The 27,522-nt window shown below is 33.6% G+C and overlaps 6 protein-coding genes, 1 non-coding gene and 2 pseudogenes across 13 annotated transcripts; 3 read left to right on the top strand and 6 right to left on the bottom strand.

Annotated features, from left to right (window-relative positions):
* On the top strand, positions 1-1,532 carry AT1G55035 (annotated as a pseudogene). The gene has a single exon.
* Positions 1,533-2,224: 692 nt separating this feature from the next.
* AT1G55030 (RNI-like superfamily protein) lies at positions 2,225-3,959 on the top strand (the record flags this gene model as incomplete). 2 transcript variants are annotated; one of them, NM_001333686.1, is made up of 3 exons in its annotated part: positions 2,225-2,494; positions 2,589-3,594; positions 3,678-3,959. In NM_001333686.1, the coding sequence occupies 3 exons, from the start codon at positions 2,484-2,486 to the stop codon at positions 3,957-3,959; spliced, it is 1,299 nt and encodes a 432-aa protein (NP_001321463.1). The 2 variants fall into 2 exon arrangements, with proteins under 2 accessions (NP_001321463.1, NP_175901.1); NM_104377.1 differs by lacking the exon at positions 2,225-2,494 and having other exon boundaries at positions 2,608-3,594.
* LOX1 (lipoxygenase 1) lies at positions 3,908-8,722 on the bottom strand. Its single transcript, NM_104376.3, has 8 exons — positions 8,380-8,722; positions 6,846-7,135; positions 6,174-6,747; positions 6,005-6,090; positions 5,809-5,916; positions 5,432-5,733; positions 5,084-5,350; positions 3,908-4,986 (listed from the first exon to the last, which is right to left on the bottom strand). Exons 1-8 carry the CDS (start codon positions 8,576-8,578, stop codon positions 4,233-4,235), a joined length of 2,580 nt encoding a protein of 859 aa, NP_175900.1. The 5' UTR covers positions 8,579-8,722; the 3' UTR covers positions 3,908-4,232.
* Positions 8,723-9,183: 461 nt separating this feature from the next.
* AT1G09655 lies at positions 9,184-9,682 on the bottom strand. The gene has a single exon (NR_143509.1). It is a non-coding gene; the product is annotated as an uncharacterized misc_RNA (transcript).
* Positions 9,683-16,844: 7,162 nt separating this feature from the next.
* PDF1.5 (plant defensin 1.5) lies at positions 16,845-17,460 on the bottom strand. Of its 2 annotated transcripts, none has more exons than NM_104375.2 (2): positions 17,235-17,460; positions 16,845-17,151 (listed from the first exon to the last, which is right to left on the bottom strand). In NM_104375.2, the coding sequence occupies exons 1-2, from the start codon at positions 17,296-17,298 to the stop codon at positions 16,973-16,975; spliced, it is 243 nt and encodes an 80-aa protein (NP_175899.1). In that variant the 5' UTR covers positions 17,299-17,460; the 3' UTR covers positions 16,845-16,972. The 2 variants fall into 2 exon arrangements, with proteins under 2 accessions (NP_175899.1, NP_001321340.1); NM_001333685.1 differs by having other exon boundaries at positions 16,845-17,127.
* A 357-nt stretch (positions 17,461-17,817) lies between these two features.
* Positions 17,818-19,742, bottom strand: AT1G55000 (peptidoglycan-binding LysM domain-containing protein). 3 transcript variants are annotated; one of them, NM_001036115.1, is made up of 3 exons: positions 19,333-19,739; positions 18,171-18,593; positions 17,880-18,104 (listed from the first exon to the last, which is right to left on the bottom strand). In NM_001036115.1, exons 1-2 carry the CDS (start codon positions 19,612-19,614, stop codon positions 18,210-18,212), a joined length of 666 nt encoding a protein of 221 aa, NP_001031192.1. In that variant the 5' UTR covers positions 19,615-19,739; the 3' UTR covers positions 17,880-18,104; positions 18,171-18,209. The 3 variants fall into 3 exon arrangements, with proteins under 3 accessions (NP_564673.1, NP_001031192.1, NP_001031193.1); NM_001036116.2 differs by having other exon boundaries at positions 17,900-18,104; positions 18,198-18,593; NM_104374.3 differs by having other exon boundaries at positions 17,818-18,593; positions 19,333-19,742.
* A 952-nt stretch (positions 19,743-20,694) lies between these two features.
* Positions 20,695-22,857, bottom strand: AXR4 (alpha/beta-Hydrolases superfamily protein). Its single transcript, NM_104373.2, has 2 exons — positions 21,612-22,857; positions 20,695-21,108 (listed from the first exon to the last, which is right to left on the bottom strand). Exons 1-2 carry the CDS (start codon positions 22,809-22,811, stop codon positions 20,887-20,889), a joined length of 1,422 nt encoding a protein of 473 aa, NP_564672.2. The 5' UTR covers positions 22,812-22,857; the 3' UTR covers positions 20,695-20,886.
* Positions 22,858-23,213: 356 nt separating this feature from the next.
* On the bottom strand, positions 23,214-24,536 carry AT1G54985 (annotated as a pseudogene). The gene has a single exon.
* Positions 24,537-26,020: 1,484 nt separating this feature from the next.
* On the top strand, positions 26,021-27,001 carry AT1G54980 (Plant invertase/pectin methylesterase inhibitor superfamily protein; the record flags this gene model as incomplete). The annotated part of the gene is made up of 3 exons (NM_104372.1): positions 26,021-26,054; positions 26,156-26,310; positions 26,648-27,001. The coding sequence occupies 3 exons, from the start codon at positions 26,021-26,023 to the stop codon at positions 26,999-27,001; spliced, it is 543 nt and encodes a 180-aa protein (NP_175896.1).
* Positions 27,002-27,522: the final 521 nt, after the last annotated feature.

Raw genomic sequence — 27,522 nt, 5'->3', positions numbered from 1 at the left:
ATGTCGCTGAATCCTAATACCAAAGCGGAGGTCCGCCGGAATCAGTACAAAGTTGCGGTGGATGCAGAGGAGGGACGACGGAGGAGAGAAGAGAGCATGGTTGAGGTTCGTAAAATCAAACGCGAGGAGAGTCTGATGAAGAAGAGGCGTGAAGTTCTTGATGAGTTCTCGGGTTTGGTTGATACGAAGTTGGAGAGTTTGTCGGATATGGTCGCTGGGGTTTGGTCAGATGATCTTGCCTTGCAGCTCAAGTACACTACTCAAATCAGGGCCCTTCTATCTAGGGCGAGAGATCCTCTAATCGACGAAGTGATAGATTCTGGTGTTGTTCCTCGGTTTGTAGAGTTTCTTAAGAAAGAAGATAACCCTAAGATTCAGTATGAGGCAGCTTGGGCTCTAACAAACATTGTATCAGGAACTTCAAATCATACAAAGGTTGTAGTAGATCTCAATGCTGTTCCGATCTTTGTCCACCTTCTTGCTTCTTCCCCAAGCGACGATGTCCGTGAACTAGCTGTATGGGCGTTAGGTAACATTGCTGGTGATTCACCGCAATTCTGTACATATGTTCTTAAATGTGGGGCACTTGTTCCGCTTCTCAATCAGCTTAATTAGCATACCAAGTTGTCTACGCTTAGAGAAGTCACATGGACTTTGTCAAACTTGTGTCGTGGTGGACAGGCGAATCCCGCAGCGTTTCAAGCCCTTGAACGATTAATTCATTCTACTGATGAACAAGTCTTGGAAAAAGCTTGTTGGGCTCTCAAGTATCTATCTAAAGGAACCGATGACAAAATCCAGATTGTTATCGAGGCTGGTGTTGTACCAAGACTCGTTGAACTTCTGCTCCATCCTTCTATACATGTGCTAATTCCTGCGCTTCTCACTGTTGGAAATATAGTTACTGGAAATGATCTACAAACGCAGTGTGTGATCGACAGTGGTGCTTTACCTTGTTTTCTCAACATTCTAACTCACAACTATAAGAAAGATATTAAGAAGGATGCTTGTTGGACGATTTCAAACATCACTGCAGGAACACAAGAACAGATCCAGATGGTAATAGAGGCTAATTTGATTGATCCGTTGGTTCATCTGCTTCAATATGCTGAATTTGACATTAAGAAAGAAGCAGCATGGGCAATTTACAATGTAACTTCAGGTTGTCATGATCAAGTCAAGTACCTTGTGGAGCAAGGATGCATAACACCGTTATGCGATCTTTTGTTATGTGCAGATCCAAAAATCATAATTATCTGCCTTAAAGGATTAGAAAACATTTTGAAAGTGGGAGAGGCAGAGAAGAACTTAGGTAATACAGGGGACATGAACTATTACACGTACCTGATTGATGATGCAGGAGGGCTAGAAAATATGATGGAACTTCAGGACCATGACAACAGTGAGATCTATGAAAAAGCTGTAAAAGTTATGGAGACATATTGGGTGTAGAAGAAGCTGACGAGACACATGCCGGGTTTCAGTTCGGTGTGAACCAAGCTCCGGCTCCTTCTGGGGGATTCAACTTCAGCTGAAGGAATGGTAATGGAAGCTTGCAGCTTGAGAATTGTGAAAGTTCAGAGTCAGTTAGAAAGTGTTCGGTTTCATTGTCCATGGCTTTTCTTTTCTTTGTAATGACTGGTACACACCGGTCCTGAGTCTACTTTTTGTGTTGTTTTAAAAAATTTATATTGGAGTCTTGTTTTCGTGTTCATAACAATTTGTTAGTTGTAACTTGTATGTCAATAATATTGTCATATTCATAAAATTTGGAGGGTTACAAATTTTCATAATAGAGTATGTCAATAATTTTAGTCATATTCCTATATTTTCCTTATATAATGGGGGAGAATTTGTTATGAATTTTATTGATTATAAATTTTTATGAGTGATTTAAGTTATTTTGAGTTTTTTTATGAATTTGAAGAATTTTTGTGAATTTAAGGAAGTTGTTATGATTTATTTATTATAAAGTCCTCTCAAAGTCCACATAAAACCATGAGATTTAAAATTCTGTATTTTAACTAAAAAAATCCACTAAAATCCACTTAGATCACTTAAAGTCATTAATAATCCAATCTTTAAAATGTTTTCAATAACAGGAGATTTTAAAGTAGATTTTAAAATCACAAGTTCAATAACATTAGATTTCATGAGACTTTTAAAAGACCATGATTGAATAACATAAGATTTGTTATTTTAACACAAATCACTTATGTAAAATGTTTGATTGAATACACCCCCAAGACTTAAAAGTTAAAACGTTTTAATTACCACGACGCAACTTCATTTTCTAAAATGTATATGTAGACTGTATTATTTGGATGCGACATTAGATTAAAAAAAAAAAAAAATCAATCTCTCGCCACAGTCATCCTCTAAAACCCTAATGCTCCGCCGTCAAATGTATTCTACCGCATCTGAATTCAACCTTCACCGTCTGCGTTTGATAAGGATCTAACAGCAACACACATATTTCTCCAATGAAACAATGGTTAGTTTCTTTGTATGTTTTAGGGTTTTGTAAAAGCTCCAAAACTGAAACCAAACTCATATTTTCCTTGTTGTTTCATTTTGTCGTTTGACAGCAAAAGAGATGGTGAAAGTATGAACAATCGAGGTGCTGTTACGGACATGATTAGTCAGTTACCTGAACCTTTGATTCTCCAGATATTGGGCTCACTTCCTACGAAAGTTGCCATAACCACGAGTGTTTTGTCTAAACAATGGCAGTCTCATTGGAAAATGATGCCCAAACTCGAGTTTGATTCTTTCCTTCGCAGACTTGACCTGGAGAATGTTACCAAGTGTTTGCTTTCACATAAGGCTCCGGTTCTACAAACTTTTAGTCTCAAAGTTCGTTTAGATAGACGTAATAATGCAGTGGATATTGGTTGCTTGATTGGAATTGCAATGACTCGCAATGTGCGTAAATTGGTACTCGAAGTTTACTTTCACAGAGGGACATTCACATTTCCTAGGAGCTTGTACCACTGTGAAACACTAGAGACTTTGGAACTCATCCTTAATGTTGTTATGGATGTCCCTCCTTCGGTTTATCTGAAATCCCTTAAAACCCTTTATCTTCTAGCTGTGGACTTCAAAGACGATGAATCAGTTATTAACCTTTTATCTGGCTGTCCTAATCTTCAAGATTTGGTAATGCGTAGAAATTCAAGTAGTAATGTGAAAACTTTCACTATTGCAGTGCCATCTTTACAAAGACTAGCCATTCATAATGGCAGTGGTACACCACAACATTGTGGATATACCATAAATACTCCTTCTTTGAAATACTTGAAACTTGAAGGGTCTAAGGCTTTTGAGTCTTTTATGGTTGAGAACGTATCGGAGCTGATAGAGGTAAATATTACTGATGTCTCTGAGATAATCGACGAGAAGCTTCGGGTATTTCTTACTTCAGTTACACGTCTTTCCTTGGCTTTATCACCATCGGTGTTTACGTTTCCTACCGGTATCATCTTCAACCAGTTAGTATATTTGGAGATATGTACAAATAAAACATCATGGTGGAAACTACTTCCCCTCATGCTCCATAGTTCTCCTAAACTCCAAGTCCTCAAGCTCATCGATGTAAGCAATATATATTTCTTGATCATCTAAATAAGATACAGATTGTGTGTGTTTTTTTCTGAATGTTCGTTGGTTTGTCTCAGGACACAGATGGGATGAACTATGTTGAGGCTAGTGGAGAATGGAATCAACCAAAAAATGTTCCTGAATGTTTGCACCATCTTGAGAAATTCATTTGGGAAGGCTACAAATGGAAACGTGAAGAGATAGAAGTGGCGAAATACATTCTAAAGAACACGAATCGTTTGAAGAGAGCTATTTTCTCCCTAAAAGGTATTAGTTCTGAAGATAGGCTTGTGGTGGTTGAAGATTTGAAAAGTGTTGTCATGGCTACAACAAATTCATGCCAGTTTCAATTCATATGAAAACATTATATTAGGTAACGTTTAGTTTGCTTTTATTCTGCCGGTTTCTTGGGATTTTTATCTGTTATAAATGTTGAGATTTGATATTTTGTCTCAGAATGATACATCTTGGGGTTTATAGATAAATTGATAAACACAATTTTAATATGTATAGACTTGCTTTATTCTGATGTTTATTATAACAATAATCAAAGTTTATAACTTGTAGAACAAGTAAACCATGGGATATAGAACAACACGTGACTCTGACACAATTCTGAAGCGAGAGTTGTTTCAGATAGAGACGCTATTTGGAATTCCCCTGCCGGTGACTCCGCCTTCACTGCTCGGAAACAATAAAGTGTATGGCATCTTAACCAAACCAGTCCTGTTCTTGAGAGTCTCGTCGTCGTTCCTCTCATCAATGTTCTTCTCAATCTCCTTTACTTTCTCTCCAAACTTCTCGAACGCCTCCAACGCTTCTTTCTCAGCCGCCCATTCTTTAGAATCTCTCTGTCCCAAATAGACCTCGTCGCTAGAATGAGTAGAGAGAATCTCAATCAGAGATATCCCTAGAAGTGTCTGAAGCTGAGCTGTGATGGTCTTCAAAAACACTTTATCAGGATTCTTCTCAAGTTCTTCAAACTCTGGAGTGTTTTCCTTTGGCATGTACTGACGGCTTATAGTCGGTCTGTTTGGGAGGTACCCAGCAACTGGATACTGTCCGAAGTTAACAGCTGCATGAAGAGCAGAAGCCACCCAAATAATGATGGTGCAAGACTCAACAAGTTCTTCACGGGTTTGCATTTTAGGCCACCATGGTTCTGACTTTTTGTCTCCATGACCTTCCTCGCGCACCTCCTTCCACCAGGCTTGGAGCTCTGTGTCGGTTTGGATATCCTCCTCTATCTTGTAGAACAAGAAAATGTAGTCTCGGACCCATGATTCAATAGCATACCAAACCTCAAGCCCATCCACTGCGTAAGGATAGTCTTTTATCCTCAGACGTAATCCGTGTGGTGCTTCTGGATCCTCAACGGCCATCCCTCTGCAACAACAGTTTATAGTTACCTCTTTTTCTTCTCTTCTGATTTGCATCATCAAGCCAAGTAGAATATTGAAAGATTTGAGTAAATATGTATTACCTCTTTTTAAGTTCTGCTGGTAATGCTTGGTCAGGGAAGGTCCAGTGGTTTTTGTAAATGAAAGATGACATCTCCATGGCGTATTTAGAAGGAAACACAGTGATTTCAAATATACCACCACCATTGATCAAGATTTGCCTAGCAAGTGCATTGATATTCATCGTATCACGGAAGTGAGGTTCAAGGAGCTTAAAGACCGGGTGAAGAACACTCAGCTGTCTGTTTGTGGCAATCACAAACGGTTCAATCGATGCGTGTGTTTGCATCCTGCAAAAACCAAAACATTAACTTCAGATAATGTAAATAGATCAATTTTTTCCCCCAGATTAAGCATTAAGTATCCATTACCAGTGGCTAATAAGCTGATGATTTCCGGAGTCATTTACACCGACAAAAGCCTTAGCCAACTGCCATAGCGAGTCGTAGACACCTTCACCAGGCGTATATACTTCACTCACTGCTCCAAATTTGTCTCCATTAGGATGAGGCAAGCTCAGCTCTATCACCAACGGCTTCAAGGTCCCATCATCTTTCAAGAACAGAAGTGTCCTGCTTGCATAAGTCTTGGTCGTGGTGGTGTTTACGCGTCCCAAGTATGGCATCAGTGTGTCATGGTGGTCTAATATAAACAACCTCTCCTTCTCCAGAGCCTAAAACAGCAAAACAAGATTAGTTTCAAATTGACTCGGAATCAGATTACCGCTCTTGTTTATTGTCGTTTTTACCTCTTCAACAGTGAGTCCATCCAAATTGTGTTCTATGTGGCTTTTAGTGATTGTACTGTTCTGGTTACCGTATGATTCACTGTCAAGCTTACTCTTTGGAGGAAACTCCTGCAAGTTAACGTACCATAACCTGTAAGACAGCAGAATAACCTAAGAGAACCAATGTTCGTTATCGAGAGAGTTCATCGGTTTTCACCTTAAGAAGTTGAATAACAACAGGGTTTAGTCCAGCCAACATTTCTCTAGCAAATTCCTCATCTGTTCTCCATGCAGTTTTGTCCTCTAGAAAACACACAAATTCGTTACATCAAAAACGTTATTCGGATTGCAGCAGAGGACTAAGTTGTTAATTACTATTAGTATACCTTTGATGACCTGAGGCACTGGAAACTTAAGGAATTTCTGGCCATCTGTTCTGAATATCTCCTTTAACATCTCAAGCGGTATATTCTTAACGATACTATCAATCAAAGCTTGGTTTGGTAGATCGATTCCTTCTTCATAGATCTTAAGAACATCTTCAAAAGAATCAAACTCTTTAGGAGTATCGTCGAATACAGCCTCAAGTGCAGGTTGGATGAACTGAGCAATCGCTTTTAGAGCATAAGCAAGGAAATCAGACATCTTCAAGTGTCCAAATCTCTCATCTCGTGGAACATATATGTCTAGGCTCGATGTGATCGGTAGCCTGCTCTCGGTTTGAGGATCTTCTTTAGTTGGTTTCCGCCCGGTTCTTCCTCTTCTTGGGTAAGGATACTCCTGTGTCCCTCCAAGTACAGGCCGTGGGTTCTTTGGTGGGACGCCTAAATCATTGTAGTAAGCATAGTCATATACTCTGTCCCATTCCTTAAGCTCTCCTTCGCCGGTTCCTCTCAAACTCACTAGCTCTTCTTCTCTATACTTGAGCAGCGTCGCTGGTGTTTCATGTGGAAGATAAGTCTGAAACACAAGTAAACATATATTGTGTCAAACGTTATCAAGAAAACATCTTTCGACTAATATTAGTCAAGAAAAGAAATAGAGAAGCCAGTAGTTACCTTGTTGGAGAAGAAGACTCGGTCTGTAGTGTAGTGTTTAGCAGGGTAAATCCAAGAATTACAGATGTAATGGACTCTGCCATGGCCTGGAACGTCTTCAAGTGTGAGACTTTTGAGAAGAAACTCACTGAAATGGCTGTTTCTGATCAAGAATGCTCCAGGGTAACCGAAATCGGTTTCGTAATCGAACGTGACCTTGAAAGCGGATTCGCCTGCGGTTAACGACGTGATTGTTGTGATCCAATCCTCCAAGTGAGCAGCCTTCCCTAGTTTGCCTTTAGAACCGTTTTCTGCAAAAAAAATATCATAAATATTAGAATAATGATTCTATAATAGGAAAGGAATATTTTTTTTCTATTTTCCTAAGAAAAAAAAACTTTCTTATTTAGTTTTCCACTGATAAAAAGAATATTTTGCCATATCAAACTATTGAAAATATAAAACAGGTACATCCTTTTTTTTTTTTTTTTGTTAAAATCTATTTTCTGAAACTATTATGGAATCTACTATTACGAAAATTTAACCGAATGTGAATATGGTTCCAAAAATTAAAAATGGAATATAATATTTGGTTAAAGATAAACGAATATAATCAGATAAAAAAAAAAGTTGAGTGTAACATTAAAATATTCTGGAAAAGGTTCAAAAATAAAAAGATTCTATTTAGGAGAGAGTACACTCTGTTTTCTACTCTGGGGGAGAGTAAAACAGAGGAATTTTTAAGCTTTTAAGACTACTTGTTTTTGCTTTTATCAATAGCATCTTATCACATTAATTAGAAAAAATAAGATTAAAACCTGATATTTTTTATATAAAAAAAATATAAAAATATGGAGATTTAAAAGTTTAACGTTGTTCATTTTTCTTTTATATGTGTTTCAAATTTTCATTTTAGTATTACCAAATTCAGAATTAATCAAAAAGACTAAATAATCTAAAACAAATTGAAATAATTAGCACGACAAAAGTTCTATATTGCCATTTTCATTACTTAATTAAAAAAATATTGAACAGAAAAGTAACTATCAATTAGTAAGACAAAAAGAGTATTTTGATTTATCGTCTTTTCCAGAGAGAATATTTTTTTTTTTGGGCCTTTTGAGAGTGAAGGAAAAAAAAAAGCCAAAATTATTCCAAGCTTTCTTGCTGAAGAAGTTTCCATACATCAAAAAAACATAACAATTACGAAAACTGATTTTCCAATTTTCACACATCAATTACAAATACGTATATCCAAAATTTTGCCTCACTGTTTCTTCTTCACAAGTAAAAAAAGGCACCATTCTGGTTTCATTAATTCCAATCGCAATAAATGTGTAATGGATTAGGATATATATAGTGCACAAAAGAAAATAACAAAAATATTGATAATCGTGAACTTAAATTAAAACAAATTACTTTACCTAGTAGGAAGAAAAAAAAAAACTCGAGAACGCAAAAAGAAAATTAAACAAATCAAAAATTCAAAAGAACAAACGAAGAAGACAAAATTGAAAAATTTCGAAATTCAAAAAGTTGAGATTTTGCTTTTTACCTGAATCAGTAACATCAGAGCTTACAAGACGAAGAGTGATTTTGTTTCCGAGAAATTCATGAAGACGATCGAGAAACGAAGCATTGAAATCGTTGAAATCGAGGACGTTCTTCTTCATCAGAACCACCGTTCCTTTCACCTTCTTCGTCGTCGTCTCATTTCCGCCGCCGGTGAGCAGATCCCTAAGTTCTCCGAACATCTTTTTGGGTGAAGTTGAAGTTTTGATTCACTCTGCTCTCTCTCTAATTTAATTTCTGATTTTCTCTCGGTGTGTGTTTATGAATGGTGTGGCGATTAAAGTCGGTTTGGGGTATTTATAGGGAAAAATGTGTTGCCTTTTCATTTTTTTCATTTTTAATATGTGAAATGGTTTAAAACTTCTAACTTTAGTATACCATAAAATATATACATTTGCTTTTTATTTAATATTATTTCTTTCATCTATAAATTACACACACATTACTACCACCGTATTTGAATTATGATAGGGTATGACGAAGATCCCAAAAAAAAAAAAAAAAAACGCCGAAAAGTTCGTTTAGTTTATGGAAATGACTAACAATTTGGCACTTGAGGAGAATCGATCCCTAACCTAGACCAACAAGGCAATTCCTCCTCAAGTGGAAACCAGTAGATCACGACCACTTGGTTATTTATAGAATATTATTGACTGCTTGTTAGGAGATTCGAAAATTATAAACGTAAAATTTGTCAAATTGATACCATAATTTATAAGAATACCATGATATTATTAATTAAAACTCATAATATTGATTTCAAATGAAACACAACATAATAAAATTGCAAATGTAATGAAGAATTTTGAGCGTAATAAAGTATGCATTACGGAATATATTATCAAAGGTTATTCGGCCTTCAAAAGACTCTCGACGCTTAAGAATCGTTTAAGAGAAAAACCAACCGTATTGGATGATACGAGCGAGTAAACTCTTAAATTTAATGAATTTCTACGGTGATGTTCTGTGAAATATGTATCTCTCTATTTTGATGTTTTATAATGGGCATTGATCTCTTTTAGTAATGTTTAGTGTGATATCTATAAGAGGTTGTTTGGAACGGATTCCGATATCCAGTATACCCGAAACATAAGATGGTAAGACGACCAGCCACTTATTGATTTGTGGAAGAGCCATAGCGGCAGAGTATGTTCACCGTACTTGCTCTCGCACAACAAGGAAACATAGCATGCACGAGTGTTAGGTTGGTGTAATGAAGTCTTCCCTATTCATTGATGTTTTCATTGTGCATACATTCAAAGACTTTTTCCTTTTGTTTCCAATTTGTTTGAAAATGATTGAAGAAAGACCATATATTGGGTAGACAATAGACAGCGTACAAATTCGTAAGATTGACCAAAAACCTAACTATATACGTTAATCCGAAAATGACTCGTTTATCATTGCCAAAAAAGGGAGAATAATTTATAATTGAACCGAGACTGTAAAATTATTGTTGAATACAATTTGTCATGAATCATGATCCAGCCAGCTGTAATTGTTAATAAATGTGACCTTAAATGTGATTGGATGGTGACAATTGTATTTCTACCGTTTCTTTAGTTCACTCATGATTATTTACCTACCTTTTTATTTATTGAGAATAAATATGATTGAACTATATATCAACTATCTATACTTTTATTGTTTGCTGTAAACTTTTTCAAGTCTCGAAATTTTTGCATTAGTACATACCAATTTTTACTAACAATTTTTTTTGTTTTTAATGTAGAAAATGATATGCATTGTTGTTTTGTAATTGACCAAAAACGAATTGTGATTTGCACTAACTAGGGATAAACTAGTGACGATGGAATATATGTGAATTTCTAGTAAAAGTTTTACCAAATTTTTTTTTTTTAAGAATGAAACTAAAAATTATAGTTAAAAATATATATAGAAATATAAATCTAAAATCTTGATGTGGATCACCATCATGGGCATGGCCACTGCCATCATCTTCCCGCTGCGGTCGCATTAGTATTCAGCGTTCTTGTTTGACGTGGTAGAAGCGCAAGTATCATCAATATCGCAAATGGCATAGTAACTCTTTTTGTTCTCCTTCAGCTCATGAATCTTAAAATTAATACATCCTTAATCTTTATGTAATTAATTAACAAGTAGCAATATAAGAAAATGCATCAAATATGTTAGCCAGAATAGACTACAAGGAAATAATCTTAAATCATTTAGTCAAAATAAACTAAATTGAATCAAATTTGAATAAAAAACAAATTACACCAAGCATGCATTCAATATTAGACGGAACTGCAAGCATGCATTCGGGGATAGTTGTAGCATCCCTTCGATGACTTTCACCAAGATCTCCGGATGAATATGATCATTGTCATTTTTTCAAAAAAAAATTAAACGTCCTTTGGGAGAATTCGCGGTCTGATTTCGATGTCTAATCAAACTGTTATTGTTAAAACAATATTACGGCTGTTATTGTATATATCTATAATTCAATATGTCAAAAGTTTATAAAATTGAACAGTTTTTGATTTTGCCCAAAAAATAAAAAGAACAGTTTTTGATAGAGGTGAATATCTCTATTTTCAACAATTGGCTAGCCAAAAAGTGACACGTGAAATTAACGTGGCCAAGGCAAGATGGTGATTGGCGTGACCTGGAGATTTGGGTCTGGTCAACTCGACCAGGTCAACTAAACATCAGAACCTTTAGGGGAAAGACGGAAAGTTGTACATAAATAAATCTTTTTTTAACTGGTCTAATTAAGGATTATTTATAGTGATCAATTTGAACATGCAAATAAAAATGTTTAAAATTAAGATAACATATTTCAAGAGAAAGTAGTTTTTAATTAAATATGTTTACTAAAGGGAGAATCTAATGGACAAATATATTTTATTTAATTTTAGATATTGCAAATCATCTAATTTCTTATGGTTATAGTTATAGACACGTACATCCACAACTGTCGTTGGTTATATTATCTTACCGATGTATTGACTCACATAATGAATGAAAATGAAATCTCTGGAAATTATTTTGGCAATGATTTTTTTTTTTTGTTAAAGAATATTTTGGCAAAGTTGTGTAAGTAATCGTTAATTTACAACCTGTATGTAACCTATTTGTGATACAGATCCAGTCATATATACCATTGGATTTTCTATATTTTATCATTATGCGAATTGTACTAGAAAATAACTTTTAATACATTATTCATATATAATGAAATTTTATAGAATATACTTTCATATTAAATCTTTATAGGTAAGCACGTTATTCACCTAGAAAATCTTGAAAGTTTTGCCCGTCACCATAAATCTTCCCAAATCTAATTAAGTGGCTAACTGTTACAACACATTAATGGTACAACATAATGTATGATTTGTTTTTAGTAAATCACAATAATATATGATATTGATATATAACCTAATATATGGTTTGTATTAATTAGACAACGACATCCATATCGTATTTGACTTCTTCATAATCTTGAAGTTCGGAAAAACCATGTATATCTCCGCGGGCCAAACACTAAATGATTGATAATACCATCACACGACGTAATTTATATCTACCAAAAGAGGCTGAACCTAGAACATAAATACATATATAATGGATTTAATTAAATCTTTGCACTAACTATTAGCTAGCCCACCATACTTTTGGTATCAATATCACATTTGATAGTAATATGGTGCTGATTAATTTATATATATATTTGTTCAATAGAATCTACCCAAGTTCAACATATCCTTCATCAAGGCCGCCGTGGCATCATATACACGTAAGAGTTATTATTATTATACTATGAAAGCAACAAGAGAAACCTTAACTACGCATACTAATTAGTATATCTTAAATTATCATAGTATCTTTATCGATTCAAAATTTTTGGCATAGAGACGAAGCGTTTCTTGAAATATATATATATTCTACAAATGGCCCTCCATATGCATGGTAGATATTAGATGGTGATTTATCTCATAAGATCTTCAGTTATTCGCAACCAGTTTTATTTCCAGCTGCTATTGTGTTATATAATATTTGATGGAATTAATTAGATTTGATGTCATTGTCTTGTTTGATTATTTATATAGTTACGTGTGTCCACGTGCATAATATAAAAACAATTTCTTCCTTTCCACATTGATGATAGTTGATAATATAGACTCGAGACCGTCCATGCTACATTATTCATCAGACTGTAGTAAAAATATGTGACATCATTTCGGCAAATAAAACATCTAAAAGATTTGGCTCTAATATCTTGTTTAACAGCATTTGAGTTACAAAGTAATCACATGTCTAGGTCTGAAATGGTGTGATAATATGTATCTTATCTATTGGGTAATCCATTTCTTAAAGTTTTAAGTATTTTATCAGCTGCAATAAGTATGGAAAAACGTGTTTTAAGAGAGAGTATTCACCTAACTTACGAAAGCTAATCAAATAAGGGCATCCAAATTTTCTAAACTGTGTTGAAATGTATACCGAAATCACTAAAAGCTACCAACAAAAAATGGGTAGGACAGATGGCTGGTGATAAGAAACATTTAATATGAACCTAATTTCGTTTTATTTCGAATGAATAGATGTATAGCATTTACAAAAAAAAAACAAGAGTGTAACTGGTAATGTCTTACTATTGCGATAAGAGATAGATTCAGAGTTTCAGACAAAAAAACATATAGTATTCGTTTTAATTAGCAATCCTTAATTATCACAAATGTACATGTTTTCTTAATTGCTTGCATTTTTACCAATTATTACTGTTTAAGTTTATAGGATAAAGAAAAAAATTATTAATATTTGGTGCAGCTTTCACTTATTCGCGACTTTAGAACTCAATTGTATTCGTGATTTTGCGGTACCAAAAATGCGAAAACGATACTTTTAAATACTGCTTACTCTTACTTCTTCTAACTAGCTACTTTGATATTGGTTTACCTTTTTGTGTCACCAATCGAACCAGCTTTTTATATTGTGACCAATCAATAAAATTGTAAGGTACCCACCAAAAAAAAAAAAAAAACAATGGTATAAAACATTTACACCAAGCACCACATATTTGGGGTTATTAAAGATCAAAATTGATACTTCCTCTGTTCTTTATTATTTGATTTTCTAGAAAAAAATTATTTTTAAAAAATTAAATTTTTAGGATTTTTATGCAATATTAATTGGTTATTATTGATGAATATCAAACTTCAAGATAAATAATTAAATATTATTGGTTTAGAATTATAAAAAAAAAGTAAATCATTAAAAAGTAGTGTATTGTTTTTTTGTCAAAGAAAAAAAAAACATTTATAATCAGTTTTTAATATATTTTTTTAATATGTGTGTTTTTTCTACAAAAATCAAGTACTCCCTCTGTTCCTTTTTGTTTGATTGTTTAGAAAAAATACACATATTAAATGTTGATTATAAATGTATTATTTTTACTGTTTTACAGTTTTCTATAACTCTAAACCAATGATAATTAACTATTTTTCTTGAAAATTACAATTCACCAATACTAACCAATAAATATTACATGGAAAACTTAAAAAATCAATCTTTTAGAAACATATTTTTTTTCTAAACAATCAAACAAAAAGGAACAGAGGGAGTATTAAGTAATAGAGGGAGTAAGACATTAGACATGTATATGGAAGTTTAATAAAAAAGAAAGAAAATTCTGGATTTTAAGATAAGAGTAAAAATTGTTACATTTATGGTAATGTCCTTGACAAGTTGTAATACAATTGAGATCAAAAGTCACAAATAGGTGAAGCTAACATTAATAATTTTTTTCTTTACCCTATAAACTTAAACTATAGACTTTTTCCAACTTATGTCAAGATGAGATAGACACAACACAACACATGTTAAGATTATTTTTGGGCTGCCGGCTGCTACCACTTGATTAATAGGAGAAACGTTCACGTTACACCCTTTATCGCATAAGATTTTCTTCTTTGATGTTTCGTGGGAATTTGGTTTAAATAATCATTCTTATTTACTTAAATAATTATTCGCTTTATTACTTTAGATAGATTGACCGAGGTAGATAAGAGAGTTGTAATAAAAATTTGTTGTGTTTACGTCGTGTACATTACACTTTGCTAATTCACTACAAAAAGTTTTTAACAAATTGTTTTATGTATAAATTGGTTTATTTTAAGGTCCAAAACATATGTTAAAGTTTTTAAACATGTAACTAGACTCCATATTTTAATTAGTAAACATGACCCATATTTGTTTATTAATGTTGAGCCGGCCTATTTTACCTTAAGAATCCTTGTAAAGAAAGGTGGACCAACTAATAAAGTTCATACTATAGGAACTTCGTCTAAATTAGCGTTTCTTCGTTATGGGCATATCATCATTTCATTGCTGATTACATATTTACGTATGAAATTATGGATTATGGGATAAAGTCACGAAACACGTTGGAATTGTTTAATCAGCCTTAAAGATAGACGTTGACAGTTTTGATTTTTTTTTATGGAGTAAGTATATTTTTAGTTGAATTCTGATTATCTTATTCTTTACTATTACTTTTTGTGTGGCGGTTTTTCATATCTGACATCAGAAAGTGATCGATAACTACAATACTTAATCTATTAATTAAAAATATACAGTATGGAAGTTTTAATTGATAATTCTTTTATATAATAAACTTGAGGTATTTAAAATGTGTGGTTGTTAGTTGAGGGTTTTGTTTTAATAAAAAAAAATACATGTTAGAACTTAGAAACATATATCAAACATTTGTCAGTTCAAATAAAAATTGTGGTTAACATTATTCACTGCATAATAAGTAGAAGTATTAATATATATGATTTTGCCACAAATCATAAATAAAAAAAACCATACTAAAACGGAAAAAATAACTATGTTATTTTACCGATTATTATTATATATATTTTAACTAAGAGATTATTTTTATGTAGAATCTCTAATTGAAATGAATAAAAATGTCGTTATAATCTTTTTTAATATTTCACATAATTTAATTTAAATTTGTACGCTTAATAGTTCAAAATTCAGCCGGCTTAGCTTGTTCTTATGGTTTGCTAATTAAGCTGGTTTGGAAATGGCTCAATTTGACTTTTGAATGTGGGTTGAGTTGCAGAACAAGACCATGACCAAGCCGAAACTAGTTGATGTGGAAGTCGTTATAAGCTCAAGTCGAGAAGAGAATATATATTTTCATCGTATAGATGTTCCTTCATCCTTTTGGAAATGTTTTACATATTATCGAGTCAACAAATTCAAACTCAATTAATTTATAATGAAATTATGCATAAAAATCCCACTGAAATATACCCTTGACAGAATGAAAAAAAAACTCCTATATTTTCATGTTTTGGTTTGCGATTTTTGTGTTCAATGAATTGCGTGCATGATCACTGATCAGACCGAGTTCGTGGGGGAGTTAATCGTGAGATTGCTAGGTTCAAAACCGTACAAGCGTTACAGCTGAGTATTTTATTATGTTTATTTTTAGTTGTCATAATTATGTTCGTTGGACATATATCCTCCAATAGATTTGTAACTGTACCAATATATTATATAGATCGATTTTCTCGTTAAATGTATACATTTGCTCTATATATGAGTTGACCAAAAACAAATAAAAAAAAAAATCAGTTCAAATTGATTCCAACTTCCCACACCTATGAAGGAATGGAAATGAAATATAGAGAAAAAAGTATTTGATAACGTTGCCATTATTAGAAAGTGTAATTGTTATTGTGCATGGCTGATAAAACCTACACGTCACAGAATCGAAAAGATGTTGACGTGCACTACACGAAATGAATACATCTTTATTAGCGCAGCCAGTCAAATATATATTAACAACATCATTTTTCTTACTATCGTGTTAGCGTACCAAAGTTTTTTTTTATTAAATATTTATACATGAAGTATTTTACTAGTAACTAATGTCGGGACTTGTTTTTCTAACAAAGTGGTTTTGACCACTTTTCTAATAAATTTTTCGACAAAAACATTTATCGGAATAAATAGGTATGAGAAAATCGTTGCTGTGAGCACATGAATTAAATTTAGGATTTGAGTGGGATATGAACTTATAACCCATATAATTAGTCTTGTTTTTCAAAAATTATTAAAATAAAAAATTTCGATAATTTCTGAGTATTGTAACAATAAAATCAATTGACGACATGCAATTAATATTGGAATCGTTTTTGACGTCTACGTGAGAATTAAGTCTCATAATTGTGTCATTAAGGTGATATTCTCCTCTTTAAAGGTTATGAAGTTTGGGCATTGGGGCTATAAAGCCATGGCCATTGTCTCTCATTCTAAACATCGAATTCACAAAGAAAATACAACCATCCTTTCCCTTCTTCTCTTATTAAGTCATCGAGTTTGAAAGTGCAACACATCATTAGTGATTAGTGTCGTTGAGTTCCTGATTTTGGATATTGCGAATCAAAAGAAGAAGTTGTTGTTCCATGGAAGAAGTATATTATATACTCTTATATTATAATATTAACCAACCATTGAAACATACATGAATGTCATAAGGTCACCCATAGAGTGACGCAGACTTATTTTATGTAAAATAAACACTTTTGGTATATTTAGCAAGAGAAGAAACAGAAACATGATCTGTACCATGGGTAGCCACCAGCGCAATATCCATCATTTCCTCTATCATTGTTAATGCAATGATCTCTGCACTGATAATCGTTTACACAACGTCCTGACCATGTCTCACTTTCCCTTTTGCAAAGCTCTGCTTTCACAATTGTCGGTGCTTCTATATGAATGGTTAATTATTAACATAAATGAAAGGAAAATCTTAAACACATTTTCAAGGCATATGATAAGGTCATCACTCACCAAAATCAGCAAAGAGAACAAGAGCAACCAAAATAAGGGTAATGGTGGTACAAAACTTAGCCATGACTTACTACTTAGATTTGTGGTGTGGAGAAATAATGAGCGTAAGATCAACCTCTATTTATAATGAAATGATGGTGAAGTTAGTTTGTCATCAATTAGACAAGTAGCTAATAATGTTGCCTGATCTAACCTAAGCGACTGGTTTGGCTTGAGCTAGTACTACATTGTTCACTAGGGCGGCTGGTTCAGTTGACTTATTAACATGGCATGTAGATAGAATGACATATGATCTAGCGATATAATAATCAAGGTGTGATCAAATGAGCATGATACGCCCTCTCCATGCATGTTCTTCAGCTTTTATTTCCATTTTTGAATTTTATCAAGTTCTGTTTTTCTTAATTTTGTAAATGATACGTATATATTAGTTGATATCTTATGGGTTTGATTTCCAGTGAGCAGGGTCATATTCAATATTTTTTAAAGACTTATCTCAAGAGAATGACCCGTAAACTGAAACTTAGCTCCATCTTCGTGTCTAGGCAAATGCCGACTAATAACGTGTAATGATAATCTGAATCACAGTGTTGAAGGAACACATAAAATCAACTCAATAGTAACACATAACATTAATCACACCATGACCGTCAAAGAAGAACTTTGTCGATTTTATTATGTGAGACTTTGAGAAGGCAAAAGTTTACTTATATACTTAACAGGGTTTAATGTATATTTCTTACCGGAAGACAACAATATTTCATAGGTACATAACAGCTATATGGTCACCAAAACCACCAAATGAACAACAAGAAGCAAGAATGGACATGTATCAATCTGGGTTCAACTCTGGGCACCGATGTTTTGAGCCTGGAATCACACCCCATAACTGTTATATACTAGAGGCTAATTACATACATATAAACACTCATTTACCTTTGGATTAGAAATCCAGGATCATACTTTGCTTAAAGCCTAGTTAAGACCAGCCTGCCTCTCCCACCTGAGATCAGCCGAGAACTCAGACAATGCGGATCTAGGATCACCTTCAGCGATAGCCAAGTAGTATAGAGCAGTTCCATCATCAACTTGCATGCTTCTCCTTAGAGATTCAATTAGCCTACGCTTTCCATCGGCTGATAAGTTGGATTGTTGATTCGTACCAGGTACAGGTTGTTCTCTCTTCGGTGCACCTTCGAGGTAAAGAACGGCTACTTCTCGTTTGGCATATTTGTCTAGCTCAACATAACACGTAGTGTTTGCGAGAATTTCAGGATTGCTTATTGGGATAAGCAGTCTGTCTCTTGAGTAAATACCATGGTCGCTCATCATGTTGTTTAGCCGCTTTATGTCCATAACCTACATTGTTCAAAAACAAGGTGTAATATTAAAATCCAGTTACTAAAAGTCCATTTTCGGTAAATACCATGGTCGATCATCATGTTGTTTAGACTAAAAGTCCATTTTCGGTAAAACTCTATCTTTCGTCTGATAGTAGTCTCTATCTAGGTGCAACCAAAAAACTTACTAATACGCGGAGTTCGAGTTACTAAACAAACAATCTGTTCCTAGCATACTCGTCAGCGAATCAAAAGCAACGAGATCAGATACCAAAAAACAGAGCCCAAAAGTTGGTAGTGTGGTGTTATCTTTCACAGTTCCAATAGCTATTTCGGAGTAGAGAAAAGAAAGAGCAACCAATCACCAAGAAAAACTTATCACTTATGCCTCGAAATCGTTACACGAAGTTAAAAAAAGTTTAGCTTCAAGAGTATCTATAAGCAAACTTTAAAGATGCAAACATTTACACACGATAAACGAAAGCATTTAGCTTCCACAGTATCCCGAAGCAAACCTCAGTCAAAAACTCTGCTTCAGGATCTACATAGATTCTTAAGTTACTCTTTAATTCTAAACAATCCAAATTTATAGCTGAACTAAACAACAAATTACTAAGTATCACATGAATATTCATAAGTATTACTAAAATCCAGAAAAAAATGCATCACAAAAAATTCCAAAGGATTATGACGAAGAACACAAAAACTGAGATTACATTTCAAATTAATAAGAATTGCATGAAGTAATCAATAGTTACCTGAACGGCGTATTTGACGGCGAGGCTAGTCACACTATCACCACGACAAATCCGATGAGAAATAGCAAATTTCCAGATTCCGTTATCTCTCCAAAACGAAACAGAAGCTGGTCTTCCAACAAGTTCTTTGATCCGCCATGGAGCCGTGAAAGCAGATACAACAAGATCGTCTTCTGTGGCTACAGAATTCCAAACCTTACAGACGCAGCTCGCACGCGCTAGATCGGCGACGGTGAGCTTTTGGAAGATGATGATTAGTGTATCACGGCAATAAAGCGCCATAGAGAGAGAAATTAGCGGCGAGATTTTGTTTGGTTGATAGAATGGGCGGTGTTGGTGGCGCCGGTGAGGTTATTATCGTCGACGGCGTTTTTGATCGCCGCAGAAGCAGCTTATCCACAGATTTTAATAGATGCTGTCCATAAGATACATTTTATATATTATTTTTTTTTTGTGCAAAAGTACTGTTTACTAGATTTTAACCCGCGGTATTGTACCGCGAGTATAATTTATTTTTTAAAGTTAGTATATATAAAAATTTACAAATTGTATTTATTTATAAAATATTTTTATTTTATAGTTTACAACTGTTATTAAGTAACGTTCTGCTAAACCCGTTCCGCAAAACCCGTCCTGCCAAAAAAACCATTTATTTTATTAATGTTAATCTTATTTATGATATGTTTATGAATCATTGTCTAAATATTTTAGTCTATGCGAGATGTTGAACCCACACATTTTTCGTCAATTGGTTAATATATGTTCATTTTTAAAATTTCGAATCACAAAATATGACGGAATTGTTTTTTATATTTTTTTAAACTCTATATAATATATAATGATGTTATATTATTTGATATATTAAACTTTTTATAAGTTTAAATATTAATAATGTTTTATAAAGTTTAAATATATAAATAATAATATTTTTAAAAAATAATTTTTTTTGCCTTTTAGGTAAATGACATAATAATAACTCTAAAAGTAAGGATTTAGAAGATTTAAATCGTTAATTAAATATTTTCATTCCTAAATAATTAATACGGTAGCATGACATTGTAAATAAGTTTAAATACAGAATTTGTTTATTTAAACAAAAAACGTTTAGTAAGAATAATATTTATTTAAACAAAAAATATTGTTTTAAAATATTATTAACAAATACGTTTATGCTAATTTTAAGGGATTAATATGAAGTTTGTTTGGATTAAATTTGATTGATAATGTGATTAACAATTTATATTAAGAATTTAAAGGAAAATTAATTATTTTGGAAAAAGATTTAATATTAATGGCATTGGGTTGTAAATAAGTCCAACTCTATGATTTATTTGTTAAAATGGCTGCAAAAATGTATATGTAGATATTTAAAAATATGATGACTTTAAGATATTTTTCTATTGAAATTTGATGACTTACAAACAAAAAGTACAAAACACAGATTCATATTTGGAAGTAGTATCTCAGACTTTAAACTCCCAAAAGAAAAATCTCAAAATAGTCATAAGATTAAGAGTACATCGTAAAATAATAACAAGAACTTCAAAAGGCATATCAAGTAGTAGTCCATTCCTCACCAAGACCATAAGCATCCGAGTAACCAGCATGGGCATGCCCGTGGCCATGATGATGGTCATGGTCATCACCAGCCTTTGCTTCTTCTAACACTTTCTGTACTTCCTCAGGGATAGGTTCTTCAGCAACCCGTCTGATGGATTTAGGGAGGAGAGAGACAAATTCTGATATGTAATCTGCAAGCTCGCCGGATTTGCTTTCCTGCATTATCAAAACGACCACAAGTTTTAAGGAATTAAACCCGAAAAACCACGATAAGTAAAACAACGAAAACCAATCTTGAACATACTCAAATATATACCCTTCAATGATACAAGTTCCAGTAAGAACTCTACACCTACTTGAAAACGTCACAGTTTCAGATTAATGTGCCTTTGCTATTTTACAACTAGAAGACCACACAAGTTTGTGTTCTTCAAACAAGTCAAGCAGCCCAAAAATAAAGGCTATAGAGCTAAAGATGCTCTGCTCCTACCGAGTAAAATACAAACTAATGGGAGAACAAAGTATGTTCAAGAGAACAATCCGATACTAACAATCTCAAAAATAGTTGATAAAGATGCTCTAAATTTTGAAATTGGATCTGGTTATAACTTTACTCATTACTAGAGATACATACTTGATTTTAGTATAAACACAAAACCTTCTGCTTTTGACCAATTCAATAAAACTAAAATGACTTAAAAGTCCGAAGAATATCTAACCTGAGGCCACCGGCTGCCTGAATGTGTGACAAACTTTGCTTTCGGAAGAGCCTTAGCTACACGTTGCCCCTCGTCACTCCATTCTTTAGACGCTTCACTAGACCAAATCACTTGCATCGGAATACCATTAATCCCATCTGAATTACCCCATTGTGCAATGTCAAAGCTATGGTTTAACTTGTTTAACGAAGCAACAACAGCTTCTCTCCCATTTCTTCCCTTCAAAAGTATCCTATGAGCATCAATATCCGATAAAGTCATCTCCTTTGAGCACCGGAAGCTCACTAGCTTCTCAAAACCAAACGAAAACGCTAACAAAATCTCTCGAATCCCCGGTACATTCAAAACCCACAACGGCAAAGCTGGACTAATACTAGAGTCAATAAGAGTTACACTTCGAACACTTTGCCAATTCTCAGAAACCCAATTCGAAGCTAACCCTAAAGCTGAATCATGAAGAACCAAATGCACAGGAGCTAAACCCAAAGTATCAATCACTTGACCTAAAACTCTAGCAGTTTCTTCACTCCCTAACTCGATAGCTTTGAAGCTTCTCCTTTTCGAATTCTGAAGCTTTATGATCTCCTCATAAGGCAAATCTCCAGTTTCAATCATCTGATCAAAAGCCCAAAACACACCTTTCTCTTGAATCAAACCATAAACTTCCTTAACTCTAGCCACAAACCCTATCTCTCTATCTCCACCAATCACTACCATTGACTTATCAGAGAACCCATTTCCAGGTAAATCAATAGCAACACTATGGATCCCTTTTGATCCAAGAGATTGAATCATTTCCTTAAAAGCAAACGAACTTAGACCTAACCCATGAACGATTACAACAGTCTCTGTATGAATCGAACCTGATTCAGCTACAAAGACTTCAATTGGTGACTCGTTTGAGTTTACTTGGACTTTGATTGTTCGTCCATTTGAGTAATGTTGACGAAGAGCTGGTGGGAGTGAGAGAAACCAAGATCTTGGATCGTTTTGAGAAGAGAACAGAGAGAGAGATATGAAGATGATTGTGGCTAGTGAGACGACTACTGTAAAGTAGAACCAAAATGGGAAAGGGTTTTGAGATTGGGGTTTAGGGTTCTTCATAGTTGATTCAGATTTCGTAAAGTCAGAGTCTTTAGGTTTGTTCTTCGGTGGATTTAGGGTTTTTGGATCCTCTTCTTCTTCTGTGATAATCGCCATTAAAGAAAGCTTGGAACTTGAGAGAATGTGAGAGAAGTGTGGTGATGTCTTTTAGGACAAAAGGCATTATAATAATAGTAATAATAAAAGAGCAGACTTTTCTGCAAAAGTGGACAAGAGAAACATCATTCAAGGAGCGTGTTTAAAGATGACACAAACAGAGAAACAAATTTTGATTTTGTTCCTAGTCTTTTGCCAATTGTGGGGTATAGTTTTTCACTAATGAATTCCAAAACCTATGGAAACCATAACTCTGTTTTCACTACACATTACAAGGTATATGAATGAACAAACAAATGGGTACAACAAAAAGACTAGGATATTAAAGGTTTGACACCAATAGAAGATAGTGGATGAAAGGGTCAACGATGTAAAACCAAGCTCTGCTCCAAAATCCAAATGGTTTTGTGACAAATTCTATTTCAGTACGGCCCTTGCCAAATAGTCCACACTCCACAGGATCTAACACAAGCAAGGATTTGAACTATGTACTGATGATATTTTATGTCGCAGTGGACAGCCCCGGCCCAACAATTATAACTATAAGAGCCTTGGGGCAACAAATATTTTTAAGAGTTTTTTCTTATCAAATATTCTAATGTTTTGGGTTCTGATTCATACTAATTTGTTTTGGGCCTTATTTTAATATTTTTCAAAAATAAATGGGTTTTTAATCTATGAGTTTTTAAACATTTGGATGAGCTTTAGGCATGTGCACCTCTGCCTTATCCACTTGGGCCGGATGGTAGTGGAGTTTTGTTCAGGATCATAAGTAGTGAAGACATCATAAAGACTGTAACCAATCTCATAATTATGAAAATATGATTCATCCACTTTCCTCCCACCATACTGCTGAGACAAGATGCTATGAATCCATTGTTAGCAAGATCCAAAAGGTGGATGTTCCTTAGATCACACAACTGGTGAGGAATATGACATGTTAAATTATTATCCCATAAAACAAGAACACTTATGTTTTGAATGTGGATGAACTTGACAACTTGTTAATTTTCATAACAGGTATGGTAACATTGGCTACAAATGTCTTTGGAACAGCCCCTAATAAATTATTGCCTTGTAGAAATAATGCTACGAAATATAGAGATTTGATATCCAAATATGTTGCTTCCCGAGAGTTCCATTAGCAAATGACTGGACTTGTTTGTGACTCTCCAATTGCAACCGTCCATAGGTCTCATGTCCTCCCCTAGTCTATTGGCCCATCCTTTGTCTAGCGGTTAGTTCGCTACTTCCAGGGGTTTTAAAGACTTGGTTACCAATCCTATAAATCATTATGTGATATTTTCCCGTATTTTATCTTCATTTATACAGTACACACTACGAGAAATCAATTCTCGGTTACCCATCCTCAAATTAATCGAGTTCAAGAACATTCAATTCTAGAGTACTCTCGAGATGTTTAATTGAAAATATAAGGACATTGTGGTGATATACATAACCATATAAATTCTTTTTAAGATTTGCTCATGCACCACTATACTTCCATATTATGGGATGTTATTTTGTTGAACAACGAAAGAGGTATTTCACCTTCCACCATGTTGTTTGAATCAGTAGTACATATAAGGAAAAAGTTCACAAATTCAAATTGGATTAACTCCTATGAGATTGTTGTTCAAATTTCAAGCATATACAAAGAACTAAAGCTTCGAATACCTTGTTCATTCTCTCCCGGAACCATTGTGAAATATATCCAAATATTCAGTTTCTTTCATGTTACCAAGAGAAAATGACACATTTCCTTATAAATCCCTTAAATGAGGAATTATCCATCCAATGTTCTCAAGAAAGAGATGACTGAAGTCATTAATTCACAGAGCATTTGTCTCTCGTCGATGTCCAATTTGTTTTTTCTGCATCAGTTTTGATTCGTCTCTAACCACCACAGAAAATAGGAGAGAAAATGTTCTTAATTATTATTGTTAACTCTCTTTCTTTTGTTAATAAGTCTAATCAAATACCAATTACTATTTCTAAATCACTCTAATAAATCTAACCAAACCTCCCATTATTTTCTTTATAAAAAAATAAAAATCTAACCAATCAGACCAAATCACCAATTATCCAACTCTCAACAAATCTCCAAAATATGGAAACACCACCAAACACCCCCAAATATTTATCTATATATATATTTTTGCAGCCATTTTGTGAAATAAATCCTAGAGTTCGAACTTATTTACAATACCTGCCCCTGGCTTTTAATTATTGGTTTTCTTTTGGCAATAAATTGATTAACAAACAAAACATATTCCAAATATATTCTAATCCCATATATCACGCAAATTTCTCCAAAATTTAAACTAGATTTTGGAAACTATTTAAAATAAAAAATATTTGACAAACCAAAATACAATTGCAATCCCTTAAAATGAGCAAAACGCAAATAAATACATTTACTATCAGTTCACTAAATCTTATTTCTCCAATATTTGAACTAGATTTTGACAACTATTTAAAAAAAAAATTTATTTGACAAACTAAAATATAATTGCAATCCCATAAAATATTTATTTAAATTAGCGGTGTACCGCGGAGTTTTTTAACGGGACGGGTTTGGCGGAACGGGTTTGGAAGGATGTTACTTAATAACAATTGTAAACTATAAAATGTAAATATTTTATAGATAAATATAATTTGCAGACTTTATATATACTAATTTTTTAAAAAAATTGTCTCCGCGGTATACCGCGGGTTATAATCTAGTTTCAATACACAGCCCTAGGTTTAAATTGGATTTTTTTGTATTACAACCTTTCTGTACTGAACTAAAAGTTGATTACAGGTATTAGCCCACAACAGAGTTTCATATTTAAATAGCGAAAGGTAAATAAAACATGATATTGATATCATATGTTTAACTAACTTTTTTAATTACAGCTTGCTACTTCTACAGAATTAACAAAACGTGATGATTAAAAAATACAATTAATAAAACATAATCAAATATGTAAAGCTTATAGTATGATAAAAATTAACAAGGAAAATATATTGTCAAAAATCAGTTCTTTTACTCTAGAAATGGAAATTATTTTATATTGCTCAGATTTCTTTCTTTACTATAGATGCTAAATCATGAGGAAAAATGTATAATTAATCGTCAGATTTATTTCTTTACTATAGATGCTGAATCATAAGGAAAAATATATAATGGTCAGATTTCGTTCTTTACTAGATGCTAACAAATCATGAAGAAAAAGATTCTGCCGATCACTTTACAAGGTATAAAGTAAATGCAAGAACATGAAAAAATAAATTCACAATTTGTACACAAGTGGTAGAGGAAATAGTTTCTTCTTCTGATTGTTTCTTCGTCCTTTCAGTGGCAGTTTTGTTACAATTTCTCATAGTGTCTGCTTCGGCCTTGACCTCCACAAAATACATAGATAAATTATGTGAGATGCAATCCGTTGAAGACAAAACCTTTTGTTTGCAAACGTTGAGCGCCAATCCTCTTGCGGCTTCCGCCACTGGCTTGGTAATAATATCAAACCCACATATCCACCTTAAATTAGTTTTTAAATTGCATATTTTAATTATGTTTTATCATATGTTAACATGTAAGGGTTGTTGATTAAATTTTTGAACTTATGTTTTATTTATCATCTATATTTAGATATGTGCATAGGGTCTTGCAAAAACAAAATTTTGAATGATATATAGTCGTGAATTGTTAAAAAGTTGTGGAAACAATTTTCACAGCTTAACAAACAAAATAGATATACTATTCCAATTATATTTGTGACTCGTTCTTAGTATTAAATATTTACCAATAACACATTGCAGTTTAAAAATGATAATCTTTTAATCTACAGCTCCCACTTGCGGAAGTCGTGATCAGGGGCATTGACTTACCCTATGCCAAGTTGTTGGTGAAATCTGCAGATAGAGCAATAGAAAAGATACCGGCTCTGAAGGAACAGTTCAAGGAGTGCCAAGATTCCTTCCTTCGCATAGTAATGTCTCTCAAGAGTGCTGCTTCAGAGCTCAAGGTATCTCCAGACACCGCCAACTATGATGCTATGATTTGTTTCGACGAAACAAAGCGAGTGAAGGAGGTGATCGGGAAAAACGAAGACGTGACTTCGAAGAGTCTCATAGAGATGACATTGCGTATGGAGAAGCTCATTTTTCTTGCTCTTGGAGCCACCGAAGTTGTTGGAGGATGAAGACAAAATATGAGAACATATATCATCATGCTTGTCACAATATATGACTGAAAACTATTTTAATATATGGTGTGTATCGTCATTCCAATTTTATTGGATGTCCCAAAATGACTAAGATATGATCTAATTGAAAACATATCGAATCTTTAAAAAAAAAAAAAAGTTTCAATGCTAAAGGTTCATAATTGCAAATTTTGAAAAGTGTCTCTTCCAAGAATTTTATCCAGAAGAAGAGAAAATAATACCACAGAGATACTTTTTTTCTCTTCAGTTAGAGACTGAACGATGGTAAAAACACAAATTTATAAAGAGATAGAATTCTATCACAAAATTAGTTTTCCAAGAATCACCAAAATCCACCCTAAAGAAGCCATTATAAGATTTACATGACCTTAGTCGCGTACACACACACACACACACTTTTCTTCGATATAATCATGAACATGTCTTATCAATTCTCCCCCCATTAACCAACATGTTTTGCCTTTACATTCTGTTTCTGCCTACCGTCCCGCTCGGTA

This window comes from Arabidopsis thaliana, assembly GCF_000001735.4.
Source record: "Arabidopsis thaliana chromosome 1 sequence".
NCBI classification, from domain to species: Eukaryota; Viridiplantae; Streptophyta; class Magnoliopsida; order Brassicales; family Brassicaceae; genus Arabidopsis; species Arabidopsis thaliana.
This window is presented reverse-complemented; position numbering and strand designations above follow the sequence as displayed.